Here is a 26,808-nt window from a genome sequence, read left to right on the forward strand (position 1 = left end):
AAGTTGCTTAAAATTGCATGCTCTATCTAAATAATGAAATAAAAAAAATGGGTTCAGTATCCCTTTAAGAATGAAGCTGCGGTTGAACAGATTTGCAAATCAGCATCTTGGTCTTCTTTGCATAAATTCTACCATTTTGATGTGTTTGGTTCTTCGGAAGCAGTTTTTGGTAGGAAAGTTCTTCGGGCAGCTGTTTCAATTTGATTCTTCTGCTTATCATTTAAGTTTTTCTTTTTCTTTTTTGAGAATAAACTTATATTTGGGTTGTGGCTTTATTTTTTTCAGCGAAATTGCTGTTTTGATTTTGTCCCTCCCTCTCTAGTGACTCTTGCGTGGAGTTCCACATCTTGGGTATTGCTTTCCCATACGTCACTAGCTCATGGACTCTTGCCAATTACATGAAAGAAAACATAATTTATGTAAGAACTTACCTGATAAATTCATTTCTTTCATATTGGCAAGAGTCCATGAGGCCCACCCTTTTTTATGGTGGTTATGATTTTTTTGTATAAAGCACAATTATTTCCAAATTCCTTTGTTGATGCTTTTTACTCCTTTCTTTATCACCCCACTTCTTGGCTATTCGTTAAAATGGATTGTGAGTGTGGTGAGGGGTGTATTCATAGGAGGCAGGGGAGGCACTGCTTCCCCTGCCATATGGGGCCAAAGTTTAGTTAAATTAATTTTAATTAAGAAAAAATTGTAAAAAAAAAAAAAAAATCACTATTTTTTTCCACCCATGTAATGCAATGGAGAGGACTGCATCTCTCCATAGCAAAACATGGTTACATTTCTTCAATAGCAGCAGAACCACCCACTGGTGGTAACTTAAAACTACCTGAAGCAAAAATAATGACCAACAGGAGGCATCCCTCATGATGCCTCTTAGGGAGAGAGCCAATCAGAGAAGTAAAAACTCATTTTAAACTCTTCTTGGCATTATTAGTTATGCAGGATGCAGGGCTGGCCCTGTCTGATGTTCACTGACTTCCTGTTACTGTGATCCAGTCTGGGACCCTCCCACTAGCACAGGCTTAACTAAAACAAGAGGGGAGAATAAGAACTGTAGGAAGAAGTGCACAGTAAGGGGTAGGGTTTATAGCTTCCCTCATTCTGTTAAATGATAGTGTTAATATTAATGCTATTAATGGGAACTGTAATCTTTCTACTTATTAACAACAATGACTGTTGTGACTGTGAGGAGTGCTGGTAATAATAGCTTCCCACATTTTGCTGGCAGTTTATTTTAACTTTTTATTGCTAATATTTTGTTTAAATGTGATCTGGTAATTTGCTGCTTTTTAACAAGTTAACAACATTGACTGCAGAGCATGCTTTATTACTACAGCTCTCAGTAAGTATTGTGTTGTCACTAGCTGGTGCCCTTGTGCAAAAAAGCAAATGCTAGTGCCTTTGTTATGCAGGAACCTCTTCTGGTCTGTATAATAAATTATGCTTTATTTCTTCAACTCTCAGTAAGTATTGTGTTGTCACTAGCTGGTGCCCTTGTGCAAAAAAGCAAATGCTAGTGCCTTTTTTATGCAGGAACCTCTTCTGGTCTGTATAATAAATAATGCTTTATTACTACAGCTCTCAGTAAGTATTGTGTTGTCACTAGCTGGTGCCCTTGTGCAAAAAAGCAAATGCTAGTGCCTTTTTTATGCAGGAACCTCTCCTGGTCTGTATAATAAATGATGCTTTATTACTACAGCTCTCAGTAAGTATTGTGTTGTCAACATAAACCCCTCACAGTACACTATCACTGTCTTATAGAGGAAGAGACTACTCCAAAAACAATTCATATGGATGCTTGGGAGAGAGACTTGCAGGCTACATTTGCACCAGATGCCTGGGGCAAAGCCATTAGTTTAACGAAAAAGGCAACCCATTGCGTCACTTTATATGAGTTATACTTCAAAGTAATCACCAGATGGCACTTAGTGCCCACAAAACTACAGAAACTTTTTCCTGAACATTCACAGCTGTGCTGGAGAGAGTGTGGGGAGCCGGGGTCCCCCATCCATGTTTGGTGGACCTGTCCTAAATTGACGAATTATTGGCAGAAAGTAAAAAAGATCTGTAAAGACTTGGAGCTAACACCAACCTTGAACCCAGCTCTGGCCATATTGCACCTAGGTGTAGACAAACTTCCCAAAACCAAGCAAAATCTTCTGATATATATCCTTATCTCTGCTAAATTGCTCGTAGCTAGGAATTGGAAAAAGAGTCAACCTCCCAGGCTACAGAGTGTAATTGAGGGTGTGAACTATATTAAAAATATGGAAAATTACGTTGCTAGGGAACAAGGGCAACTGAATAATTACTGCCTAATTTGGGAACCCTGGGAAACCATGCTGACTCGCCTAACCCCCACCTGAATACTCAGGAATAGGAAGATGAATAGGAATGCACCCCCTCCAGCCACCTCAACCCCTAGCCCCCTTACTTGCCTCCTACCCCTACACCTTCCTAGAAGCTAAGATAGTAGCCCAGCATCCTAACTAGCAGATAGCAGGCGGAGAGGGGCTGGAGAGCCCCCCATACTAATAGGAGTCTGTGATGTAACATAATAGCTAAAATTACACTATTTGATCACTTCCATTGACTGGTTTGTTGTTCTAAGGATAACACCTTTGTAGAATAATGATATATGATTGTATACCCCTGAAAGTTCATTGTATATACAAAAGGTGACTTCTGTAAAAATGAGGACTCCCTCACAGGGAGAATTTACATTATCATTTGTTGTCTGCAGTTATAGAACCCTGCACATATAAATGTACCTTTCTTTCATGTAATTAGCAAGAGTCCATGAGCTAGTGACGTATGGGATATACATTCCTACCAGGAGGGGCAAAGTTTCCCAAACCTCAAAATGCCTATAAATACACCCCTCACCACACCCACAAATCAGTTTTACAAACTTTGCCTCCTATGGAGGTGGTGAAGTAAGTTTGTGCTAGATTCTACGTTGATATGCGCTCCGCAGCAGGTTGGAGCCCGGTTTTCCTCTCAGCGTGCAGTGAATGTCAGAGGGATGTGAGGAGAGTATTGCCTATTTGAATTCAATGATCTCCTTCTACGGGGTCTATTTCATAGGTTCTCTGTTATCGGTCGTAGAGATTCATCTCTTACCTCCCTTTTCAGATCGACGATATACTCTTATTTATATACCATTACCTCTACTGATTTTCGTTTCAGTACTGGTTTGGCTTTCTACAACATGTAGATGAGTGTCCTGGGGTAAGTAAGTCTTATTTTCTGTGACAATCTAAGCTATGGTTGGGCACTTTTTTATAAAGTTCTAAATATATGTATTCAAACATTTATTTGCCTTGACTCAGGATGTTCAACATTCCTTATTTCAGACAGTCAGTTTCATATTTGGGATAATGCATATGAATGAATCAATTTTTTTCTTACCTTAAAATTTGACTTTTTCCCTGTGGGCTGTTAGGCTTGCGGGGGCTGAAAATGCTTCATTTTATTGCGTCATTCTTGGCGCGGACTTTTTTGGCGCAAATTTTTTTTTCTGTTTCCGGCGTCATACGTGTCGCCGGAAGTTGCGTCATTTTTGACGTTCTTTTGCGCCAAAAGTGTCGGCGTTCCGGATGTGGCGTCATTTTTGGCGCTAAAAAAATATGGGCGTCACTATTGTCTCCACATTATTTAAGTCTCATTATTTATTGCTTCTGGTTGCTAGAAGCTTGTTCACTGGCATTTTTTCTCATTCCTGAAACTGTCATTTAAGGAATTTGATCAATTTTGCTTTATATGTTGTTTTTTCTATTACATATTGCAAGATGTCCCACGTTGAAACTGAGTCAGAAGATACTTCTGGAAAATCGCTGCCTGGTGCTGGAGCTACCAAAGCTAAGTGTATCTGCTGTAAACTTATGGTATCTGTTCCTCCAGCTGTTGTTTGTACTGTTTGTCATGACAAACTTGTTAATGCAGATAATATTTCCTTTAGTACTGTTACATTACCTGTTGCTGTTCAATCAACATCTAATACTCAGAGTGTTCCTGATAACATAAGAGATTTTGTTTCTAAATCCATTAAGAAGGCTATGTCTGTTATTCCTCCTTCTAGTAAACGTAAAAAGTCTTTTAAAACTTCTCATTTTTCAGATGAATTTTTAAATGAACATCATCATTCTGATTCTGATAATGGTTCTTCTGGTTCAGAGGATTCTGTCTCAGAGGTTGATGCTGATAAATCTTCATATTTATTTAAAATGGAATGTATTCATTCTTTACTTAAAGAAGTTCTAATTGCATTAGAAATTGAGGATTCTGGTCCTCTTGATACTAAATCTAAACGTTTAGATAAGGTTTTTAAATCTCCTGTAGTTATTCCAGAAGTTTTTCCTGTCCCTAGTGCTATTTCTGAAGTAATTTCCAGGGAATGGAATAATTTGGGTAATTCATTTACTCCTAAACGTTTTAAGCAATTATATCCTGTGCCATCTGACAGATTAGAGTTTTGGGACAAAATCCCTAAGGTTGATGGGGCTGTCTCTACTCTTGCTAAGCGTACTACTATTCCTACGGCAGATGGTACTTCCTTTAAGGATCCTTTAGATAGGAAAATTGAATCCTTTCTAAGAAAAGCTTACTTGTGTTCAGGTAATCTTCTTAGACCTGCTATATCTTTAGCGGATGTTGCTGCAGCTTCAACCTTTTGGTTAGAAGCTTTAGCGCAACAAGTAACAGATCATAATTCTCATAGCATTATTATTCTTCTACAACATGCTAATAATTTTATTTGTGATGCCATCTTTGATATCATTAGAGTTGATGTCAGGTATATGTCTCTAGCTATTTTAGCTAGAAGAGCTTTATGGCTTAAAACTTGGAATGCTGATATGTCTTCTAAGTCTACTCTGCTTTCCCTTTCTTTCCAGGGTAATAAATTGTTTGGTTCTCAGTTGGATTCTATTATCTCAACTGTTACTGGAGGGAAAGGAACTTTTTTACCACAGGATAAGAAATCTAAAGGTAAATTTAGGTCTAATAATCGTTTTCGTTCCTTTCGTCACAATAAGGAACAAAAGCCTGATCCTTCACTCACAGGAGCGGTATCAGTTTGCAAACCATCTCCAGTCTGGAATAAATCCAAGCCTTTTAGAAAATCAAAGCCAGCTCCTAAGTCCACATGAAGGTGCGGCCCTCATTCCAGCTCAGCTGGTAGGGGGCAGATTACGTTTTTTCAAAGAAATTTGGATCAATTCCGTTCACAATCTTTGGATTCAGAACATTGTTTCAGAAGGGTACAGAATTGGCTTCAAGATAAGGCCTCCTGCAAAGAGATTTTTTCTTTCCCGTGTCCCAGTAAACCCAGCGAAGGCTCAAGCATTTCTGAAATGTGTTTCAGATCTAGAGTTGGCTGGAGTAATTATGCCAGTTCCAGTTCTGGAACAGGGACTGGGGTTTTATTAAAATCTCTTCATTGTAGCAAAGAAGGAGAATTCCTTCAGACCAGTTCTGGATCTAAAAATATTGAATCGTTATGTAAGGATACCAACATTCAAAATGGTAACTGTAAGGACTATCCTGCCTTTTGTTCAGCAAGGGCATTATATGTCTACAATAGATTTACAGGATGCATATCTGCATATTCCGATTCATCCAGATCACTATCAGTTTCTGAGATTCTCTTTCCTAGACAAGCATTACCAGTTTGTGGCTCTGCCGTTTGGCCTAGCTACAGCTCCAAGAATTTTTACAAAGGTTCTCGGTGCCCTTCTGTCTGTAATCAGAGAACAGGGTATTGTGGTATTTCCTTATTTGGACGATATCTTGGTACTTGCTCAGTCTTCACATTTAGCAGAATCTCATACGAATCGACTTGTGTTGATTCTTCAACATCATGGTTGGAGGATCAATTTACCAAAAAGTTCATTGATTCCTCAGACACAGGTAACCTTTTTAGGTTTCCAGATAGATTCAGTGTCCATGACTCTATCTTTGACAGACAAGAGATGTCTAAAATTGATATCAGCTTGTCGAAACCTTCAGTCACAATCATTCCCTTCGGTAGCCTTATGCATGGAAATTCTAGGTCTTATGACTGCTGCATCGGACGCGATCCCCTTTGCTCGTTTTCACATGCGGCCTCTTCAGCTCTGTATGCTGAACCAGTGGTGCAGGGATTACACAAAGATATCTCAATTAATATCTTTAAAACCGATTGTACAACACTCTCTGACGTGGTGGACAGATCACCATCGTTTAGTTCAGGGGGCTTCTTTTGTTCTTCCGACCTGGACTGTAATTTCAACAGATGCAAGTCTTACAGGTTGGGGAGCTGTGTGGGGGTCTCTGACAGCACAAGGGGTTTGGGAATCTCAGGAGGTGAGATTACCGATCAATATTTTGGAACTCCGTGCAATTTTCAGAGCTCTTCAGTCTTGGCCTCTTCTAAAGAGAGAATCGTTCATTTGTTTTCAGACAGACAATGTCACAACTGTGGCATACATCAATCATCAAGGAGGGACTCACAGTCCTCTGGCTATGAAAGAAGTATCTCGAATTCTGGTATGGGCGGAATCCAGCTCCTGTCTAGTTTCTGCGGTTCATATCCCAGGTATAGACAATTGGGAAACGGATTATCTCAGTCGCCAAACGTTACATCCGGGCGAATGGTCTCTTCACCCAGAGGTATTTCTTCAGATTGTTCAAATGTGGGGACTTCCAGAAATAGATTTGATGGCCTCTCATCTAAACAAGAAACGTCCCTGGTATCTGTCCAGATCCAGGGATCCTCAAGCGGTAGCAGTGGATGCATTGTCACTTCCTTGGAAGTATCATCCTGCCTATATCTTTCCGCCTCTAGTTCTTCTTCCAAGAGTAATCTCCAAGATTCTGAAGGAATGCTCGTTTGTTCTGCTGGTAGCTCCAGCATGGCCTCACAGGTTTTGGTATGCGGATCTTGTCCGGATGGCCTCTTGCCAACCGTGGACTCTTCCGTTAAGGCCAGACCTTCTGTCGCAAGGTCCTTTTTTCCATCAGGATCTCAAATCCTTAAATTTAAAGGTATGGAGATTGAACGCTTAATTCTAAGTCAAAGAGGTTTCTCTGACTCTGTGATTAATACTATGTTACAGGCTCGTAAATCTGTATCTAGGGAGATATATTATAGAGTCTGGAAGACTTATATTTCTTGGTGTCTTTCTCATCATTTTTCCTGGCATTATTTTAGAATTCCGAGAATTTTACAGTTTCTTCAGGATGGTTTGGATAAAGGTTTGTCTGCAAGTTCCTTGAAAGGACAAATCTTCTCTTTCTGTTCTTTTTCACAGAAAGATTGCTAATTTTCCTGATATTCATTGTTTTTTACAAGCTTTGGTTCGTATAAAACCTGTCATTAAGTCAATTTCTCCTCCTTGGAGTTTGAATTTGGTTCTGAGGGCTCTTCAAGCTCCTCCGTTTGAACCTATGCATTCATTGGACCTTAAATTACTTTCTTGGAAAGTTTTGTTCCTTTTGGCCATCTCTTCTGCCAGAAGAGTTTCTGAATTATCTGCTCTTTCTTGTGAGTCTCCTTTTCTGATTTTTCACCAGGATAAGGCGGTGTTGCGAACTTCTTTTAAATTTTTACCTAAGGTTGTGAATTCCAACAACATTAGTAGAGAAATTGTGGTTCCTTCATTATGTCCTAATCCTAAGAATTCTAAGGAGAAATCATTGCATTCTTTGGATGTAGTTAGAGCTTTGAAATATTATGTTGAAGCTACTAAGAATTTCCGAAAGACTTCTAGTCTATTTGTTATCTTTTCCGGTTCTAGGAAAGGTCAGAAGGCCTCTGCCATTTCTTTGGCATCTTGGTTGAAATCTTTAATTCATCATGCTTATGTCGAGTCGGGTAAAACTCCGCCTCAAAGGATTACAGCTCATTCTACTAGGTCAGTTTCTACTTCCTGGGCGTTTAGGAATGAAGCTTCGGTTGATCAGATTTGCAAAGCAGCAACTTGGTCTTCTTTGCATACTTTTACTAAATTCTACCATTTTGATGTGTTTTCTTCTTCTGAAGCTGTCTTTGGTAGAAAAGTACTTCAGGCAGCTGTTTCAGTTTGAATCTTCTGCTTATATTTTCAGTTTTTTTCTTTATAAGATTTAAACTTTATTTTTGGGTGTGGATTTTTTTCAGCGGAATTGGCTGTCTTTATTTTATCCCTCCCTCTCTAGTGACTCTTGCGTGGAAGATCCACATCTTGGGTAGTCATTATCCCATACGTCACTAGCTCATGGACTCTTGCTAATTACATGAAAGAAAACATAATTTATGTAAGAACTTACCTGATAAATTCATTTCTTTCATATTAGCAAGAGTCCATGAGGCCCACCCTTTTTTGTGGTGGTTATGATTTTTTTGTATAAAGCACAATTATTCCAATTCCTTATATTTATGCTTCACACTTTTTTTCTTATCACCCCACTTCTTGGCTATTCGTTAAACTGATTTGTGGGTGTGGTGAGGGGTGTATTTATAGGCGTTTTGAGGTTTGGGAAACTTTGCCCCTCCTGGTAGGAATGTATATCCCATACGTCACTAGCTCATGGACTCTTGCTAATATGAAAGAAATGAATTTATCAGGTAAGTTCTTACATAAATTATGTTTTCATGCTTTGCTGAATATTGATACTGTTTATATCTTTATTTGAGAAAGGTTGTATGTTAAAAATATGTCCTCAATAAAAAACGTTTCTTTAAAAAAAAAAAAAAAAAGTATTGTGTTGTCACTAGCTGGTGCCCTTGTGCAAAAAAAGGAAATGCTAGTGCCTTTTTTATGTAGGAACCTCTTCTGGTCTGTATAATAAATGCTTTATTACTACAGCTCTCAGTAAGTATTGTGTTGTCACTAGCTGGTGCCCTTGTGCAAAAAAGCAAATGCTAGTGCCTTTTTTATGCAGGAACCTCTCTTGGTCTGTATAATAAATGATGCTTTATTACTACAGCTCTCAGTAAGTATTGTGTTGTCACTAGCTGGTGCCCTTGTGCAAAAAAGCAAATGCTAGTGCCTTTTTATGCAGGAACCTCTCTTGGTCTGTATAATAAATGATGCTTTATTACTACAGCTCTCAGTAAATATTGTGTTGTCACTAGCTGGTGCCCTTGTGCAAAAAAGCAAATGCTAGTGCATTTTTTATGCAGGAACCTCTCTTGGTCTGTATAATAAATGATGCTTTATTACTACAGCTCTCAGTAAATATTGTGTTGTCACTAGCTGGTGCCCTTGTGCAAAAAAGCAAATGCTAGTGCCTTTTTTATGCAGGAACCTCTTCTGGTCTGTATAATAAATAATGCTTTATTACTACAGCTCTCAGTAAGTATTGTGTTGTCACTAGCTGGTGCCCTTGTGCAAAAAAACAGAATTTATGCTTACCTGATAAATTACTTTCTCCAACGGTGTGTCCGGTCCACGGCGTCATCCTTACTTGTGGGATATTCTCTTCCCCAACAGGAAATGGCAAAGAGTCCCAGCAAAGCTGGTCACATGATCCCTCCTAGGCTCCGCCCACCCCAGTCATTCGACCGACGGACAGGAGGAAATATATATAGGAGAAACCATATGATACCGTGGTGACTGTAGTTAGAGAAAATAATTCATCAGACCTGATTAAAAAACCAGGGCGGGCCGTGGACCGGACACACCGTTGGAGAAAGTAATTTATCAGGTAAGCATAAATTCTGTTTTCTCCAACATTGGTGTGTCCGGTCCACGGCGTCATCCTTACTTGTGGGAACCAATACCAAAGCTTTAGGACACGGATGAAGGGAGGGAGCAAATCAGGTCACCTAAACGGAAGGAACCACAGCTTGCAAAACCTTTCTCCCAAAAATAGCCTCCGAAGAAGCAAAAGTATCAAATTTGTAAAATTTGGCAAAAGTGTGCAGTGAAGACCAAGTCGCTGCCTTACATATCTGGTCAACAGAAGCCTCGTTCTTGAAGGCCCATGTGGAAGCCACAGCCCTAGTGGAGTGAGCTGTGATTCTTTCAGGAGGCTGCCGTCCGGCAGTCTCATAAGCCAATCGGATGATGCTTTTAAGCCAAAAGGAAAGAGAGGTAGAAGTCGCCTTTTGACCTCTCCTTTTACCAGAATAAACAACAAACAAGGAAGATGTTTGTCTGAAATCTTTAGTAGCCTCTAAATAGAACTTTAGAGCACGGACAACGTCCAAATTGTGTAACAAACGTTCCTTCTTTGAAACTGGATTCGGACACAAAGAAGGTACAACTATCTCCTGGTTAATATTTTTGTTAGAAACAACTTTAGGAAGAAAACCAGGCTTAGTACGCAAAACCACCTTATCTGCATGGAACACCAGATAAGGAGGAGAACACTGCAGAGCAGATAATTCTGAAACTCTTCTAGCAGAAGAAATTGCAACCAAAAACAAAACTTTCCAAGATAGTAACTTAATATCTATGGAATGTAAGGGTTCAAACGGAACCCCTTGAAGAACTGAAAGAACTAAATTTAGACTCCAGGGAGGAGTCAAAGGTCTGTAAACAGGCTTGATCCTAACCAGAGCCTGAACAAATGCTTGAACATCTGGCACAGCTGCCAGTCTTTTGTGTAGTAAGACAGATAAAGCAGAGATCTGTCCCTTTAGAGAACTTACAGATAATCCTTTCTCCAAACCTTCTTGAAGAAAGGAGAGAATCTTAGGAATTTTTATCTTATTCCATGGGAATCCTTTGGATTCAAACCAACAGATATATTTTTTCCATATTTTATGGTAAATTTTTCTAGTTACAGGTTTTCTGGCCTGAACCAGAGTATCTATCACCGAATCTGAAAACCCACGCTTTGATAGAATCAAGCGTTCAGTCTCCAAGCCGTCAGTTGGAGGGATACCAGATTTGGGTGTTCGAATGGACCTTGAACAAGAAGGTCCTGTCTCAAAGGTAGCTTCCATGGTGGAGCCGATGACATATTCACCAGGTCTGCATACCAAGTCCTGCGTGGCCACGCAGGAGCAATCAAGATCACCGAGGCCCTCTCCTGATTGATCCTGGCTACCAGCCTGGGAATGAGAGGAAACGGTGGGAATACGTAAGCTAGGTTGAAAGTCCAAGGAGCTACTAGTGCATCTACTAGAGTCGCCTTGGGATCCCTGGATCTGGACCCGTAGCAAGAAACCTTGAAGTTCTGACGAGACGCCATCAGATCCATGTCTGGAATGCCCCATAATTGAGTTATTTGGGCAAAGATTTCCGGATGGAGTTCCCACTCCCCCGGATGAAATGTCTGACGACTCAGAAAATCCGCTTCCCAATTTTCCACTCCTGGGATGTGGATCGCAGACAAGTGGCAGGAGTGATCCTCCGCCCATTGAATTATTTTGGTCACTTCTTTCATCGCCAGGGAACTCTTTGTTCCCCCTTGATGATTGATATACGCAACAGTCGTCATGTTGTCTGATTGGAACCTTATGAATTTGGCCTTTGCTAGTTGAGGCCAAGCTCTGAGAGCATTGAATATCGCTCTCAGTTCCAGAATGTTTATCGGGAGAAGAGACTCTTCCCGAGACCATAGACCCTGAGCTTTCAGGGATTCCCAGACCGCACCCCAGCCCACTAGACTGGCATCGGTCGTGACAATGACCCACTCTGGCCTGCGGAAGCTCATTCCCTGGGACAGATGGTCCAGGGTCAGCCACCAACGGAGTGAATCTCTGGTCTTTTGATCTACTTGAATCATTGGAGACAAGTCTGTATAATCCCCATTCCACTGTTTGAGCATGCACAGTTGTAATGGTCTTAGATGAATTTGTGCAAAAGGAACTATGTCCATTGTTGCAACCATCAATCCTATTACTTCCATGCACTGCGCTATGGAAGGACGAGGAACAGAATGAAGCACTTGACAAGAGCTTAGAAGTTTTGATTTTCTGACCTCTGTCAGAAAAATCCTCATTTCTAAGGAATCTATTATTGTTCCCAAGAAGGGAACTCTTGTTGACGGGGACAGAGAACTCTTTTCTTTGTTCACCTTCCATCCGTGAGATGTGAGAAAGGCTAAAACGATGTCCGTATAAGCCTTTGCCTTTGACAGGGACGACGCTTGTATTAGAATGTCGTCCAAGTAAGGTACTACTGCAATGCCCCTTGGTCTTAAAACCGCTAGAAGGGACCCTAGCACCTTTGTGAAAATCCTTGGAGCAGTGGCTAATCCAAATGGAAGAGCCACAAACTGGTAATGTTTGTCCAGAAAAGCGAACCTTAGGAACTGATGATGTTCCTTGTGGATAGGGATATGTAGGTACGCATCCTTTAGATCCACGGTAGTCATAAATTGACTTTCCTGGATGGTGGGTAGAATCGTTCGAATAGTTTCCATTTTGAACGATGGTACCCTGAGAAATTTGTTTAGGATCTTCAAATCCAAAATTGGTCTGAACATTCCCTCTTTTTTGGGAACTACGAACAGATTGGAATAAAATCCCATTCCTTGTTCCTTTATTGGAACTGGGTGTATCACTCCCATCTTTAACAGGTCTTCTACACAATGTAAGAATGCCTGTCTCTTTATTTGGTTTGAGGATAAGTGAGACTTGTGGAACCTTCCCCTTGGGGGTAGTTACTTGAATTCCAGGAGATAACCTTGAGAAACTATTTCTAGCGCCCAAGGATCCTGAACATCTCTTGCCCAAGCTTGAGCAAAGAGAGAGAGTCTGCCCCCCACCAGATCCGGTCCCGGATCGGGGGCTACTCCTTCATGCTGTCTTGTTAGCAGTGGCAGGCTTCTTGGCCTGCTTACCCTTGTTCCAGCCTTGCATTGGTTTCCAGGCTGGTTTGGGTTGTGAGGCATTACCCTCTTGCTTAGAGGATGCAGAATTAGAGGCTGGTCCATTTCTACGAAAGGGACGAAAATTAGGCTTATTTTTAGCCTTAAAAGACCTATCCTGTGGAAGGGCGTGGCCCTTTCCCCCAGTGATGTCTGAAATAATCTCTTTCAAATCAGGTCCAAATAAAGTTTTACCTTTGAAAGGAATGTTAAGTAATTTTGTCTTGGATGACACATCCGCTGACCAAGACTTTAGCCAAAGCGCTCTGCGCGCCACAATAGCAAACCCTGAATTTTTCGCCGCTAATTTTGCTAATTGCAAAGCGGCATCTAAAATAAAAGAGTTAGCCAATTTAAGTGCGTGAACTCTGTCCATAACCTCCTCATATGGAGTTTCTCTACTGAGCGACTTTTCTAGTTCCTCGAACCAGAACCACGCTGCCGTAGTGACAGGAACAATGCATGAAATTGGTTGTAGAAGGTAGCCTTGCTGTACAAAAATCTTTTTAAGCAAACCTTCCAATTTTTTATCCATAGGATCTTTGAAAGCACAACTATCTTCGATAGGAATAGTAGTGCGTTTGTTTAGAGTAGAAACTGCCCCCTCGACCTTGGGGACTGTCTGCCATAAGTCCTTTCTGGGGTCGACCATAGGAAATAATTTCTTAAATATAGGGGGAGGAACAAAAGTTATGCCGGGCTTTTCCCACTCTTTATTTACTATGTCCGCCACCCGCTTGGGTATAGGAAAAGCGTCGGGGGGCACCGAAACCTCTAGGAACCTGTCCATCTTGCATAATTTCTCTGGAATAACCAAATTGTCACAATCATCCAGGGTAGATAACACCTCCTTAAGCAGTGCGCGGAGATGTTCTAATTTAAATTTAAATGTCACAACATCAGGTTCAGCTTGATGAGAAATTTTTCCTGAATCTGAAATTTCTCCCTCAGACAAAACCTCCCTCATGGCCCCTTCAGATTGGTGTGAGGGTATGACAGAACAATTATCATCAGCGTCCTCTTGCTCTTCAGTGTTTAAAACAGAGCAATCGCGCTTTCTCTGATAAGTAGGCATTTTGGATAAAAGATTTGCTATGGAGTTATCCATTACAGCCGTTAATTGTTGCATGGTAATAAGTATTGGCGCACTAGATGTACTAGGGGCCTCCTGCATGGGCAAAACTGGTGTAGACACAGTAGGAGATGATGTAGTATCATGTTTACTCCCCTCATTTGAGGAATCATCTTGGGCAATATCATTATTTGTGGCAGTACTGTCCTTACTTTGTTTGGACGCTATGGCACAATTATCACATAAATTTAAATGGGGAGACACATTTGCTTTCATACATATAGAACATAGCTTATCTGAAGGTACAGACATGTTAAACAGGCTTAAACTTGTCAACAATGCACAAAAAACGTTTTAAAATAAAACCGTTACTGTCACTTTAAATTTCAAACAGAAAACACTTTATTACTGAATATGTGAAAAAGTATGAAGGAATTGTTCAAAAATCACCAAATTTTCACCACAGTGTCTTAAAGCCTTAAAAGTATTGCACACCAAATTTCAGAGCTTTAACCCTTAAAATAACGGAACCGGAGCCGTTTTTCAATTTAACCCCTATACAGTCCCAGATACAGTCTTTGCTAAGACCCAACCAAGCCCTGAGGGGAATACGATACCAAATGACGCTTTCTAAAAGCTTTTTCAGAGATTCTTAGATCCTCACACATGCATCTGCATGCCCTTCTCTCAAAAAACAACTGCGCATTAATGGCGCGAAAATGAGGCTCAGTCTATGACTAGAAAGGCCCCCTGACTGAAAAAGGTGTCCAATACAGTGCCTGCCGTTTTATAAACGTTCCCCAAGATTATAAATGTCAATTGTTAGCATAAATTTGAATAATATGCACAAATAAAGCAATCGATTTAGCCCATAAAAATGTCTACCAGTTTTTTAGCCCATAATAAGCCCTTTATTCTGTTTGTTTTTGACTAAGAAAATGGCTTACCGGTCCCCATGAGGGGAAATGACAGCCTTCCAGCATTACACAGTCTTGTTAGAAATATGGCTAGTCATACCTTAAGCAGAAGAGTCTGCTAACTGTTTCCCCCAGCTGAAGTTACTTCATCTCAACAGTCCTATGTGGAAACAGCAATCGATTTTAGTTACTGTCTGCTAAAATCATCTTCCTCTTACAAACAGAAATCTTCATCCTTTTCTGTTTCAGAGTAAATAGTACATACCAGCACTATTTTAAAATAACAAACACTTGATAGAAGAATAAAAACTACATTTAAACACCAAAAAACTCTTAACCATCTCCGTGGAGATGTTGCCTGTGCAACGGCAAAGAGAATGACTGGGGTGGGCGGAGCCTAGGAGGGATCATGTGACCAGCTTTGCTGGGACTCTTTGCCATTTCCTGTTGGGGAAGAGACTATCCCACAAGTAAGGATGACGCCGTGGACCGGACACACCAATGTTGGAGAAAGCAAATGCTAGTGCCTTTTTTATGCAGGAACCTCTTCTGGTCTGTATAATAAATGCTTTATTACTACAGCTCTCAGTAAGTATTGTGTTGTCATAGCTGGTGCCCTTGTGCAAAAAAGGAAATGCTAGTGCCTTTGTTATGCAGGAACCTCTTCTGGTCTGTTTAATAAATGCTTTATTACTACAGCTCTCAGTAAGTATTGTGTTGTCACTTGCTGGTGCCCTTGTGCAAAAAAGGAAATGCTAGTGCCTTTTTTATACAGGAACCTCTTCTGGTCTGTATAATAAATGATGCTTTATTACTACAGCTCTCAGTAAGTATTGTGTTGTCACTAGCTGGTGCCCTTGTGCAAAAAAAGGAAATGCTAGTGCCTTTTTTATGCAGGAACCTCTCCTGGTCTGTATAATAAATGATGCTTTATTACTACAGCTCTCAGTACGTATTGTGTTGTCACTAGCTGGTGCCCTTGTGCAAAAAAGCAAATGCTAGTGCCTTTTTTATGCAGGAACCTCTCCTGGTCTGTATAATAAATGATGCTTTATTACTACAGCTCTCAGTAAGTATTGTGTTGTCACTAGCTGGTGCCCTTGTGCAAAAAAGGAAATGCTAGTGCCTTTTTTATGCAGGAACCTCTTCTGATCTGTATGATAAACAATGTACTTTCCCTCCTGGAAAACAGTCAGTGCTGAGTACACTCCTGTCCTGTCACCCAAGATATAAGGCATACCCCCCAACTGTCCTGATTTTTGCGGGACAGTCCCGATTTTAGAGGTCTGTCCCCCTGTCTCGGGTTGCTAGCCATTTGTCCCGATTTGCCCCAGGCATTAAAAAAGAAAAAGAAAAAATTAAAAAAAAATTCTGTTGGGCCTCTACTCAGAAGCAGCTGGCTTTGCTCTGACAGGGTTAGATACCTGTTAGATTCCCTGTGGAAAATTAATGGTGTGTGGGTTAAGCAGGAGTAAGAAGGCTGTATACACTCTGACCACGGGTAATGGTGACCTCTCTAACCTACCTCTGGTAGTGATGATGTCTAACCCCTGGTGATAATACTAGCATGCCTTCAGTTTTATACAATGAGCAGTGCTAATACCAGGGTAACGAACAGTGGCAGCCGCAGACTGCCAGCTAATGTGCCTGCCAACCCCAGGACCCCATACAATGAATTTCAGATACCCATATATGATGTAGTGTGTGTGTCTATCTGTATCCATAACTGTGTGTGTGTGTATCTGTATGTATAAGTTTATGCTATGTAGTGTGTGTGTGTGTCTGCATGTATAAATGTAAGCTATGTAGTGTGTGTATGTGTATCTGCATGTATAAGTGTATGCTATGTAGTGTGTGTGTGTGTGTGTCTGCATGTATAAGTGTATACTATGTAGTGTCTGTGTATCTGCATGTATAAGTGTATGCTGCATGTATAAGTGTATGCTATGTAATGTGTGTGTGTGTGTGTGTGTGTGTGTGTGTATCTGCCTGTATAAGTGTATGCTATGTAGTGTGTGTGTGCATCTGCATGTATGTGTATGGTATGTAGTGTGTGTGTATCTGCATGTGTAAGTGTATGCTATGTAGTGTGTGTGTATCTGCATGTGTAAGTGTATGCTATGTAGTGTGTGTGTATCTGCATGTATAAGTGTATACTATGTAGTGTGTGTGTATATCTGCATGTATAAATGTATGCTATGTAGTTTGTGTTTATCTGCATGTGTAAGTGTATGCTATGTAGTGTGTGTGTATCTGCATGTGTAAGTGTATGCTATGTAGTGTGTGTGTATCTGCATGTATAAGTGTATACTATGTAGTGTGTGTGTATCTGCCTGTGTAAGTGTATGCTATGTAGTGTGTGTGTATCTGCATGTATAAGTGTATGCTATGTAGTGTGTGTGTATCTGCATGTATAAGTGTATACTATGTAGTGTGTGTATCTGCATGTGTAAGTGTATGCTATGTAGTGTGTGTGTATCTGCATGTATAAGTGTATACTATGTAGTGTGTGTATCTGCCTGTGTAAGTGTATGCTATGTAGTGTGTGTGTATCTGCATGTATAAGTGTATGCTATGTAGTGTGTGTGTATCTGCATGTATAAGTGTATACTATGTAGTGTGTGTGTGTGTATCTGCATGTGTAAGTGTATGCTATTTAGTGTGCTACTGTGCATTTTTGCTGACTTTAAAGGCCAGAATCTAGAATATTAATGGGGAATGCAGAGAGCAGTTTTAAAGAATTTATTATTAAATGTCTAATTAAGATAAAAATATTTAGCAATGTCTTTGCAAAGCCGTATTAAATACATAGCTCACATAGCCATACCAGTGGTTTGAGCTTGTGTTTGATTTGCTGCCTGTGTATTAAAATATATGACTTTATTTAGAATGTTATTTATATTACTTTGGTTGTATGATTTTCTAAGCCCCGCCCACCACATTTCAAATTTTATGACGCGGGGGGGGGGGGGGTGTCCCTCTTTTGAATTTTGAAATGTTGGGAGGTATGTATAAGGTGAGATCTACTTGGTCCAGACACTTATTTCTGAGTATCTTCGTTATGTGCACTGAAAACTAAAGAGAACAAAACTGTGCTGATTTTGTTTCTATGTATGTGGATTAGATATACTGATTGATTTAAGGTCAGTACTCTGTCATCCTAGTTGTTTTACTTCAATAAATACACTTTTTTTTTTACTGCAGTTTCCCATGCTTTTGGGTTTTCTTGTTTATAACACCTCACTTTTTATTGTCTTTCTGTAATATGATGATCTGTCTGTCATTTATTAAAAAGCATAGTTTTTATATTTTTTAGTATTAAAAAATTATTTTAGATGATATATTATTAGTGGTTTTCATATTAAATCCTCAAGTGAGCTGTGATATCTCTCAGGAAATGTATGGGGACAGGGAGTCTTGCATCTTGCCTAGTATATTGTGGCATTTAGCTGGCATTCATGTGAGTAGCGGAACTGATTGGACAGTTTTAATAAGGTATATGATGAGTGGCATAAATGAGGGAAGGGAGTCATGTGGCAGAAAACTGTAATAAGTGGTTGTAAAAGGCCCTTAATCTTAATCAAATGTAGTGTATTACCGGCACACAGTTAGTAGGAGCAGGGGGCCACTCCACCTTGTCAAGTACAACTGGCATATAATATTAATAAAACATTTTATTCAACTATTATATATTTAACTCATGTAAAAGTCACATGGAAGTGTGTGTGTGTCTGAGTGTGTGCTTGTCTATATATATTTGTGGATTAGCCAGCCTCTTAGTGGGTATTCCTGTGGGGGCTTGTGTATGTGTGAGTGATGATGTATGTGGCTTCTTGTCTGTGCTTTTTGGGTGACTGTTTGTGTGCATGTGGTGCCTGGTTTTGTGTATGTTGGTTCCTATGTGTATATGGTATCTGATGGTGCTTGTGTGCTGTGTGTGTCTGTCTGTGTGTGTCTTCTTGTATATCTGAGTGTATGTGTCTATGTGTGTGTCACTGTGTGTGTCTGTATGCGTAAGTGCCTCTGTATGTCTGAGTGTGTTGCTGTGTGTATGTGAATCTATGTTTTTGAGTGTGTCTCTAAGTATGTGTGGGGGGCCCTGATTAATGGTTTTGTAAGGGGCTGTACAAGGATGTCAGTAGTATGTTAGGACTGTACATGGATGTCAGCAGTTTTCTGGAAATGTACATGATGTCAGCAGTATGCTAGGGCTATACATTGATGTTAGAAAAAATAAATATATATGGGGTTTTTTCCATTAAAATTCTATTTTTATAGCCTTATTTCTATCCTTTCTTAGGTGCTTTGCTTCCCTTGTATTTTAACTATTAGATATAGAATTTCATAGTGGGCAGGGTTTTAGTACTTGGGCCACTGAATTGTACTTGCCCCCTGGTTCCAAAATTGCCAGTCATCCCCTGCATTTTTTTATGCATTAGTTGCATTAGGGTGTTTCTGGTTTTAACATGTAGTCAGATTGTTTGGAAGCCTTGTTTGTGTGCTTGCAAGTATTTCATCCTGCCTGGGTCAGAATTCAGTCTACACCAAAATCGCTATTATTTAAAAAGATAGATAACGCCTTTATTACCCATTCTCCAGCGTTGCACAATTAACATTGTTGTATTAATATACTTTATAACAGTTTAATCTCTAAATTTCTGACTGTTTAAGCCACTACAGACAGCCTCTTATCACATGCTTTTTTATTAGCTTTTTTACAACAAGAGACTGCTAATTTATGTGTGTCATATAGATAACATTGTGCTCTCTCCCGTGGAGTTGTGCAGGACACAGCACTAACTGGCTAAAATACAAGTCAATAGATAATAAATAAATAAATAACCCTGAGATAAGGGGACTGTCTGCAGAGGCTTAAATACAAGATATTAGATACTATTCTAATCGTCATTGTGTAACCGTCTAATTTAATCGTACATTTAAGTTACCTCTATTAGGTTCATATATGTAATTCTCAGGCCTATCATAGCCACTGCCTCATTAGCCTCTGAGCTCACTGCACGTCACTGGGGTGTATTTATAGGCATTTTGAGGTTTGGTAAACTTTGCCCCTCCTGGTAGGATTGTATATCCCATACGTCACTAGCACATGGACTATTGTCAATATGAAAGAAATTAATTTATCAGATAAATTCTTACATAAATTATGTTTTTGGTCACTTAATAATCTTTTATCTGATATATTTGTTTAACCTACAGCAGAAGTCAGCTTCCCGAAGAAAGTGTGCAGCATGTAAGATTGTGGTTCATACACCATGCATCGAGCAACTTGAGAAGGTGAGGAAAGAAGTCTTACACAATGAGTTTGTTGTCAGATTATAGAGTTGAAACTATATGTTTTACCCATTTAAAGGGGTTAAACACATAGAGGTGCCGGGTGCTAGTCTAAAAATATTATAGAGAATGTAATATTTCAACTATAATTGCCCTTTAAAGGGACACTGAACCTCATTTTTTTCTTTCATAATTCAGACAGAGCATGCAATTTTAAGCAACTTTCTCATTTACTCTTATCAATTTTTCTTCGTTCTCTTGCTAAGGAGCCAGCACGTTTTTGGTTCAGTACCATGGACAGCACTTGTTTATTGGTGCTGTCCAATCAGCAAGGACAACCCAGGTTGTTCGCCAAAAATGGACTGGCATCTAAACTTACATTCTTGTTTTTCAAATAAAGATACCAAGAGCATAAAGAAAATTTGATAATAGGAGTAAATTAGAAAGTTGCTTAAAATTGCATGCTCTATCTGAATCATGAAAGAAAAAAATTGGGTTCAGTGTCCCTTTAAGTTGTCATGGTCCCATGTGACCTCACTGATGTATGTTCTTTGTTGTACGGTTATAGTGGCCTAATAAGTCAGTGATTTCCGGAAGCCTATGTTTCCCCCTCCCTAGTGTCACATCCACAGTGGCAGGCTGGATGGACAAAGAACCTCAGTCTCCCTGCACTGGTTTACATAGCTAATGCAGATGCGCTTGGTACTATTGCTTTGCATCAGTCTGTCTTGTGCTCCTATCACACAGATGTTCATTGCTCTCATACAATCCAATCTCTCACTAGTAGCTGCCTACATAGTCTTTGGCTAAATACTTGCTAGTGTATTTGGTGGAAATTCACGTTTCCTCTTTTAATAAAGCCCAAAGTATCTGTGTTAAATGTAAGAGGATCCTAAGAAACCTAAACATTTTATCTGACTTCTGAGCACAGCTATAAGTTGCATTCCAAAGTAAAAACTGTTATAAATGTGTATTGTATTTCTATCCCTCTTGTTTTTATTGTAGGTTTGTAATATTATAGAAGAACCACTATTCCACTGGAACTGAGTTTAATATTCTTTAAAGGGACACTAAACCCAATGTTTTTCTTTCATGATTCAGATAGAGCAGTAATTTTAAGCAACTTTCTAATTTACTCCTATTATAATTTTTTCTTTGTTTTCTTGCTATCTTTATTTTAAAAGCAGGAATGCAAAGCTTAGTAGCCGGCCCATTTTTGTTTCAGAACCTGGGTTATGCTTGCTTATTGGTGGCTTAATGTAGCCACCAATAAGCAAGCGCTATTCAGGGTGCTGAAACTAAAATGGGCTGACTCCTAAGCTTTGCATCACTGCTTTTAAAATAAAGTTAGCAAGATAACAAACAAAAATTGATAATAGGAGAAAATTAGAAAGTTGCTTAAAATTTCTGCTCTATCTGAATCATGAAAGAAAAAATTGGGTTTAGTGTCCCTTTAGTATGAGGCATTATATATTATTGATGCATAAGCACCCAACACCTATTGAACAAGTAAATGTAAATTACATACATAAAATGTATTTATACTTCTTTTTGCAGATAAACTTCCGTTGCAAACCATCATTCCGTGAATCTGGCTCTCGCAATATACGGGAGGTAACAGACCACAGTATTCTGAGACATATTTCTCCTTTTTTCTTTATGTTCTGTCGTGCAATATCATTTTTGCTCTTGTGTTCCCTGCAGCAATCTCTAATTTACAAGGGACTCTCTATTCCTAATGTTTCTTATATTATGTTAGTAGTTTTCTCACTTATCTTCCCTTAACTTTCTTACAGCCAGTAATTGTTCGGCATCACTGGGTACATCGCAGGCGGCAGGCAGGAAAATGCAGACAGTGTGGAAAGGTGCTTATTGTTGTAAAGCAACATCCAGTAATCTTCACATCCTGTGCACAGCATATCTAAAATACATGTGAAAAAGTCCTAACATCATACTCAACACATCTAAGCTTCCAATAATACGACCACACCACCCTGCATGTAACAGCGCTGACATATCTAACACTCCTCTATGTTTAAAACCATGCATGTAGCACCTCCTTTTCTAAATTACTGCGCATTTCTAGGGTCTGTCAATCTTCAACTAATACCCCTCTTCTAATATGCTTCCCCAGTACTGGAACATACCACACCCAACACTTGTACATCCCACCCTTACATATAGCACTTCAGGATCTGACACATGTAAATATGTAACATATACCCAGCGCCCAATAATCTGCAGACAGTGGTTCTGCATCCTACTTCCTGCTTATAGAAACCTAGTAATGAATCCTAAGTACTGCACCATAGTGTTCACCACACTTATTTAAAGTGATGGTAAACTCTCTCATTTATAAAAACAGATCCAGAATGTTAGTATTATTTAAGATGGAGTTTAATTCATCAGATGAAATGAAGTTGCGCTATAACTTACTTTTTAATATAGATATGAAATTCAAATACCCTGCATTCCACCGCCCACTTCAAAAGTCAATTTCACTGTGAGCTAATAGTTTGAACTGTTGTCCAATCAGTCCTCTAGCTACAACAAAAGTGCCATATGGGGAGAGCACTGATTGGACAACAATTCGAACCTTTAGCTCACAGAAAAATTGATTTTTAATTGGGCTTCGGAGCGCAGGGTATTTGAATTTCATATCTACATTAAAAAGTAAGTTATAACGCAACATCATTACAACTGATTAATTAAACTCCATCTTAAATATCCCTAACATTCCAGATCTGATTTTAAAAAGGGGAAGTGTTTATACCATCACTTTAAGTTTCTTCACATGGTATCGTGATTCATCCAACATCTAATGAGCTGCATAAAATCACAATGTTTCACCCTCCCCTTGCTACCTTTATTTAATATTATTATTTGCAATATGCATCACACTCAGTTTATGTATATTTGTTTCGGTCTTTTATCCTTATTCACTAACTTTTTCAACCTTTCAGGGGTTCCAGCAAAAATTTGCATTCCACAGTAAAGAAATTGTTGCAATCAGCTGCTCTTGGTGCAAACTGGCTGTGAGTTGGTATTTAGGATATTTTTTCTTGCGGTTTCTCAGTGTTTTTGGTTCCTTGATACTATCGTGTCCTCCTGCGTGTTTCTTCTTTTCTTCTAGCCCCTCTCTCTTTTTTGTTCTTGTCTTCCTCAGTACCACAACAAAGTGTCCTGCTTCATGCTGCATCGTATAGAGGAGCCTTGTTCCCTTGGGGCGCATGCTGCTGTTATTGTGCCCCCCACATGGATCATTCGGGTTCGCCGGCCACAGGTTAGCTTAATCTTTCTCTATGGCCTCACTCCTTGTGAATGCCTTACTTACTTTTCCTTAAAGGGATAGTCAAGTCAAAATGAAACTTTCATGATTCAGATAGAGCATGCAATTTTAAGCAACTTTCTAATTTACTCCTATTATAATTTTTTCTTCGTTCTTTTGGTATTTTTATTTGAAAAGGCAAAAATGTAAGCCTAGGGGCTGGACAATATTTTATTCAGCACCTAGGTAGCGCTTGCTGATTGGTGTCTAAATGTAGCAATAAATCAGAAAGCGCTATCCAGGGTGCTAAACCAAAACTGGGCCTGCTCCTACTCTTACTTTCTTGCTTTTTCAAATAAAGATACCAAGAGAACAAAGAAAATTTGATAATAGAAGTAAATTAGAAAGTTGCTTAAAATTGCATGATCTATCTGAATCATGAAGCTTTAACTTTGTCTAGACTATCCCTTTAACCACTGTCTTGTTTCTAGCAGAGCTCACTCAAATCAAGCAAAAAGAAAAAGAGACCGTCCTTTAAAAGAAGACCAAGCAAGAAAGGAGTAGAGGTGAGATAATCATGAACAAAGGGACATGTACAAGCCATAGTTGTGCTGTGTTAACATGGTGATTATTCTGTTGTCTTTCAGGAGCCTAAACTGCGCCCGTTCATTATCAGACCTGCACCCTGCCCCCTTATGAAACCTGTACTTGTTTTTGTCAACCCCAAAAGTGGTGGTAACCAAGTAAGCACTCTTGTCCCATTCACACCTTTGTTTTATCTGTTTATTACTTTTCCCCTTTATTTTATATTTTTTGTCTTATTTAATGAATTGTATGTCTACTGGCTACATATTTTCACATGTCTCTTGTATTATTTGGGTAGGTCACTTAATAACTGTGCCTCTCTTTCTATGCTACTTCCACCATTTCTTTCATGTAATTAGCAAGAGTCCATGAGCTAGTGACGTATGGGATATACATTCCTACCAGGAGGGGCAAAGTTTCCCAAACCTCAAAATGCCTATAAATACACCTCTCACCACACCCACAATTCAGTTTTACAAACTTTGCCTCCGATGGAGGTGGTGAAGTAAGTTTGTGCTAGATTCTACGTTGATATGCGCTCCGCAGCAAGTTGGAGCCCGGTTTTCCTCTCAGCGTGCAGTGAATGTCAGAGGGATGTGAGGAGAGTATTGCCTATTTGAATGCAGTGATCTCCTTCTACGGGGTCTATTTCATAGGTTCTCTGTTATCGGTCGTAGAGATTCATCTCTTACCTCCCTTTTCAGATCGACGATATACTCTTATATATACCATTACCTCTGCTGATTCTCGTTTCAGTACTGGTTTGGCTATCTGCTATATGTAGATGAGTGTCCTGGGGTAAGTAAGTCTTATTTTCTGTGACACTCCAAGCTATGGTTGGGCACTTTGTTTATAAAGTTCTAAATATATGTATTCAAACATTTATTTGCCTTGACTCAGAATGTTCAACTTTCCTTATTTTCAGACAGTCAGTTTCATATTTGGGATAATGCATTTTAATTTAACATTTTTTCTTACCTTAAAATTTGACTTTTTCCCTGTGGGCTGTTAGGCTCGCGGGGGCTGAAAATGCTTCATTTTATTGCGTCATTCTTGGCGCGGACTTTTTTGGCGCAAAAAATCTATTTCCGTTTCCGGCGTCATACGTGTCGCCGGAAGTTGCGTCATTTTTTGACGTTATTTTGCGCCAAAAATGTCGGCGTTCCGGATGTGGCGTCATTTTTGGCGCCAAAAAGCATTTAGGCGCCAAATAATGTGGGCGTCTTATTTGGCGCGAAAAAATATGGGCGTCACTTTTGTCTCCACATTATTTAAGTCATTTTTTATTGCTTCTGGTTGCTAGAAGCTTGTCTTTTGGCATTTTTTCCCATTCCTGAAACTGTCATTTAAGGAATTTGATCAATTTTGCTTTATATATATGTTGTTTTTTCTCTTACATATTGCAAGATGTCTCACGTTGCATCTGAGTCAGAAGATACTACAGGAAAATCGCTGTCAAGTGCTGAATCTACCAAAGCTAAGTGTATCTGCTGTAAACTTTTGGTAGCTATTCCTCCAGCTGTTGTTTGTATTGATTGTCATGACAAACTTGTTAAAGCAGATAATATTTCCTTTAGTAAAGTACCATTGCCTGTTGCAGTTCCTTCAACATCTAAGGTGCAGAATGTTCCTGATAATATAAGAGATTTTGTTTCTGAATCCATAAAGAAGGCTATGTCTGTTATTTCTCCTTCTAGTAAACGTAAAAAATCTTTTAAAACTTCTCTCCCTACAGATGAATTTTTAACTGAACATCATCATTCTGATTCTGATGATTCCTCTGGTTCAGAGGATTCTGTCTCAGAGGTTGATGCTGATAAATCTTCATATTTATTTAAAATGGAATTTATTCGTTCTTTACTTAAAGAAGTACTAATTGCTTTAGAAATAGAGGATTCTGGTCCTCTTGATACTAATTCTAAACGTTTAGATAAGGTATTTAAAGCTCCTGTGGTTATTCCAGAAGTTTTTCCTGTTCCTAATGCTATTTCTGCAGTAATTTCCAAAGAATGGGATAATTTGGGTAATTCATTTACTCCTTCTAAACGTTTTAAGCAATTATATCCTGTGCCGTCTGACAGATTAGAATTTTGGGACAAGATCCCTAAAGTTGATGGGGCTATTTCTACCCTTGCTAAACGTACTACTATTCCTACGTCAGATGGTACTTCGTTTAAGGATCCTCTAGATAGGAAAATTGAATCCTTTCTAAGAAAAGCTTATCTGTGTTCAGGTAATCTTCTTAGACCTGCTATATCTTTGGCTGATGTTGCTGCAGCTTCAACTTTTTGGTTGGAAACTTTAGCGCAACAAGTAACACATCGTGATTCTCATGATATTATTATTCTTCTTCAGCATGCTAATAATTTTATCTGTGATGCCATTTTTGATATTATCAGAGTTGATGTCAGGTTTATGTCTCTAGCTATTTTAGCTAGAAGAGCTTTATGGCTTAAAACTTGGAATGCTGATATGGCTTCTAAATCAACTTTACTTTCCATTTCTTTCCAGGGTAACAAATTATTTGGTTCTCAGTTGGATTCCATTATTTCAACTGTTACTGGTGGGAAAGGAACTTTTTTACCACAGGATAAAAAATCTAAAGGTAAAAACAGGGCTAATAATCGTTTTCGTTCCTTTCGTTTCAACAAAGAACAAAAGCCTGATCCTTCATCCTCAGGAGCAGTTTCAGTTTGGAGACCATCTCCAGTCTGGAATAAATCCAAGCCAGCTAGAAAGGCAAAGCCTGCTTCTAAGTCCACATGAAGGTGCGGCCCTCATTCCAGCTCAGCTGGTAGGGGGCAGGTTACGTTTTTTCAAGGAAATTTGGATCAATTCTGTTCACAATCTTTGGATTCAGAGCATTGTTTCAGAAG

At 39.3% G+C, this 26,808-nt stretch overlaps 1 protein-coding gene across 4 annotated transcripts in view; it reads left to right on the plus strand.

Moving 5' to 3' along the window:
- The window catches only part of DGKZ (diacylglycerol kinase zeta), an 821,282-nt gene that overhangs the window by 441,187 nt on the left and 353,287 nt on the right, over window positions 1–26,808 (plus strand). For all 4 annotated transcript variants that reach the window (XM_053720300.1, XM_053720299.1, XM_053720298.1 and 1 more), the window contains 7 exons: window positions 20,005–20,082; window positions 21,637–21,693; window positions 21,876–21,944; window positions 23,043–23,114; window positions 23,246–23,362; window positions 23,839–23,913; window positions 23,995–24,090. In XM_053720300.1, the coding sequence (XP_053576275.1) occupies window positions 20,005–20,082; window positions 21,637–21,693; window positions 21,876–21,944; window positions 23,043–23,114; window positions 23,246–23,362; window positions 23,839–23,913; window positions 23,995–24,090 (564 nt within the window). The remainder of the gene's footprint in view (window positions 1–20,004; window positions 20,083–21,636; window positions 21,694–21,875; window positions 21,945–23,042; window positions 23,115–23,245; window positions 23,363–23,838; window positions 23,914–23,994; window positions 24,091–26,808) is intronic.

Source organism: Bombina bombina, chromosome 7, assembly GCF_027579735.1.
Source record: "Bombina bombina isolate aBomBom1 chromosome 7, aBomBom1.pri, whole genome shotgun sequence".
NCBI classification, from domain to species: Eukaryota; Metazoa; Chordata; class Amphibia; order Anura; family Bombinatoridae; genus Bombina; species Bombina bombina.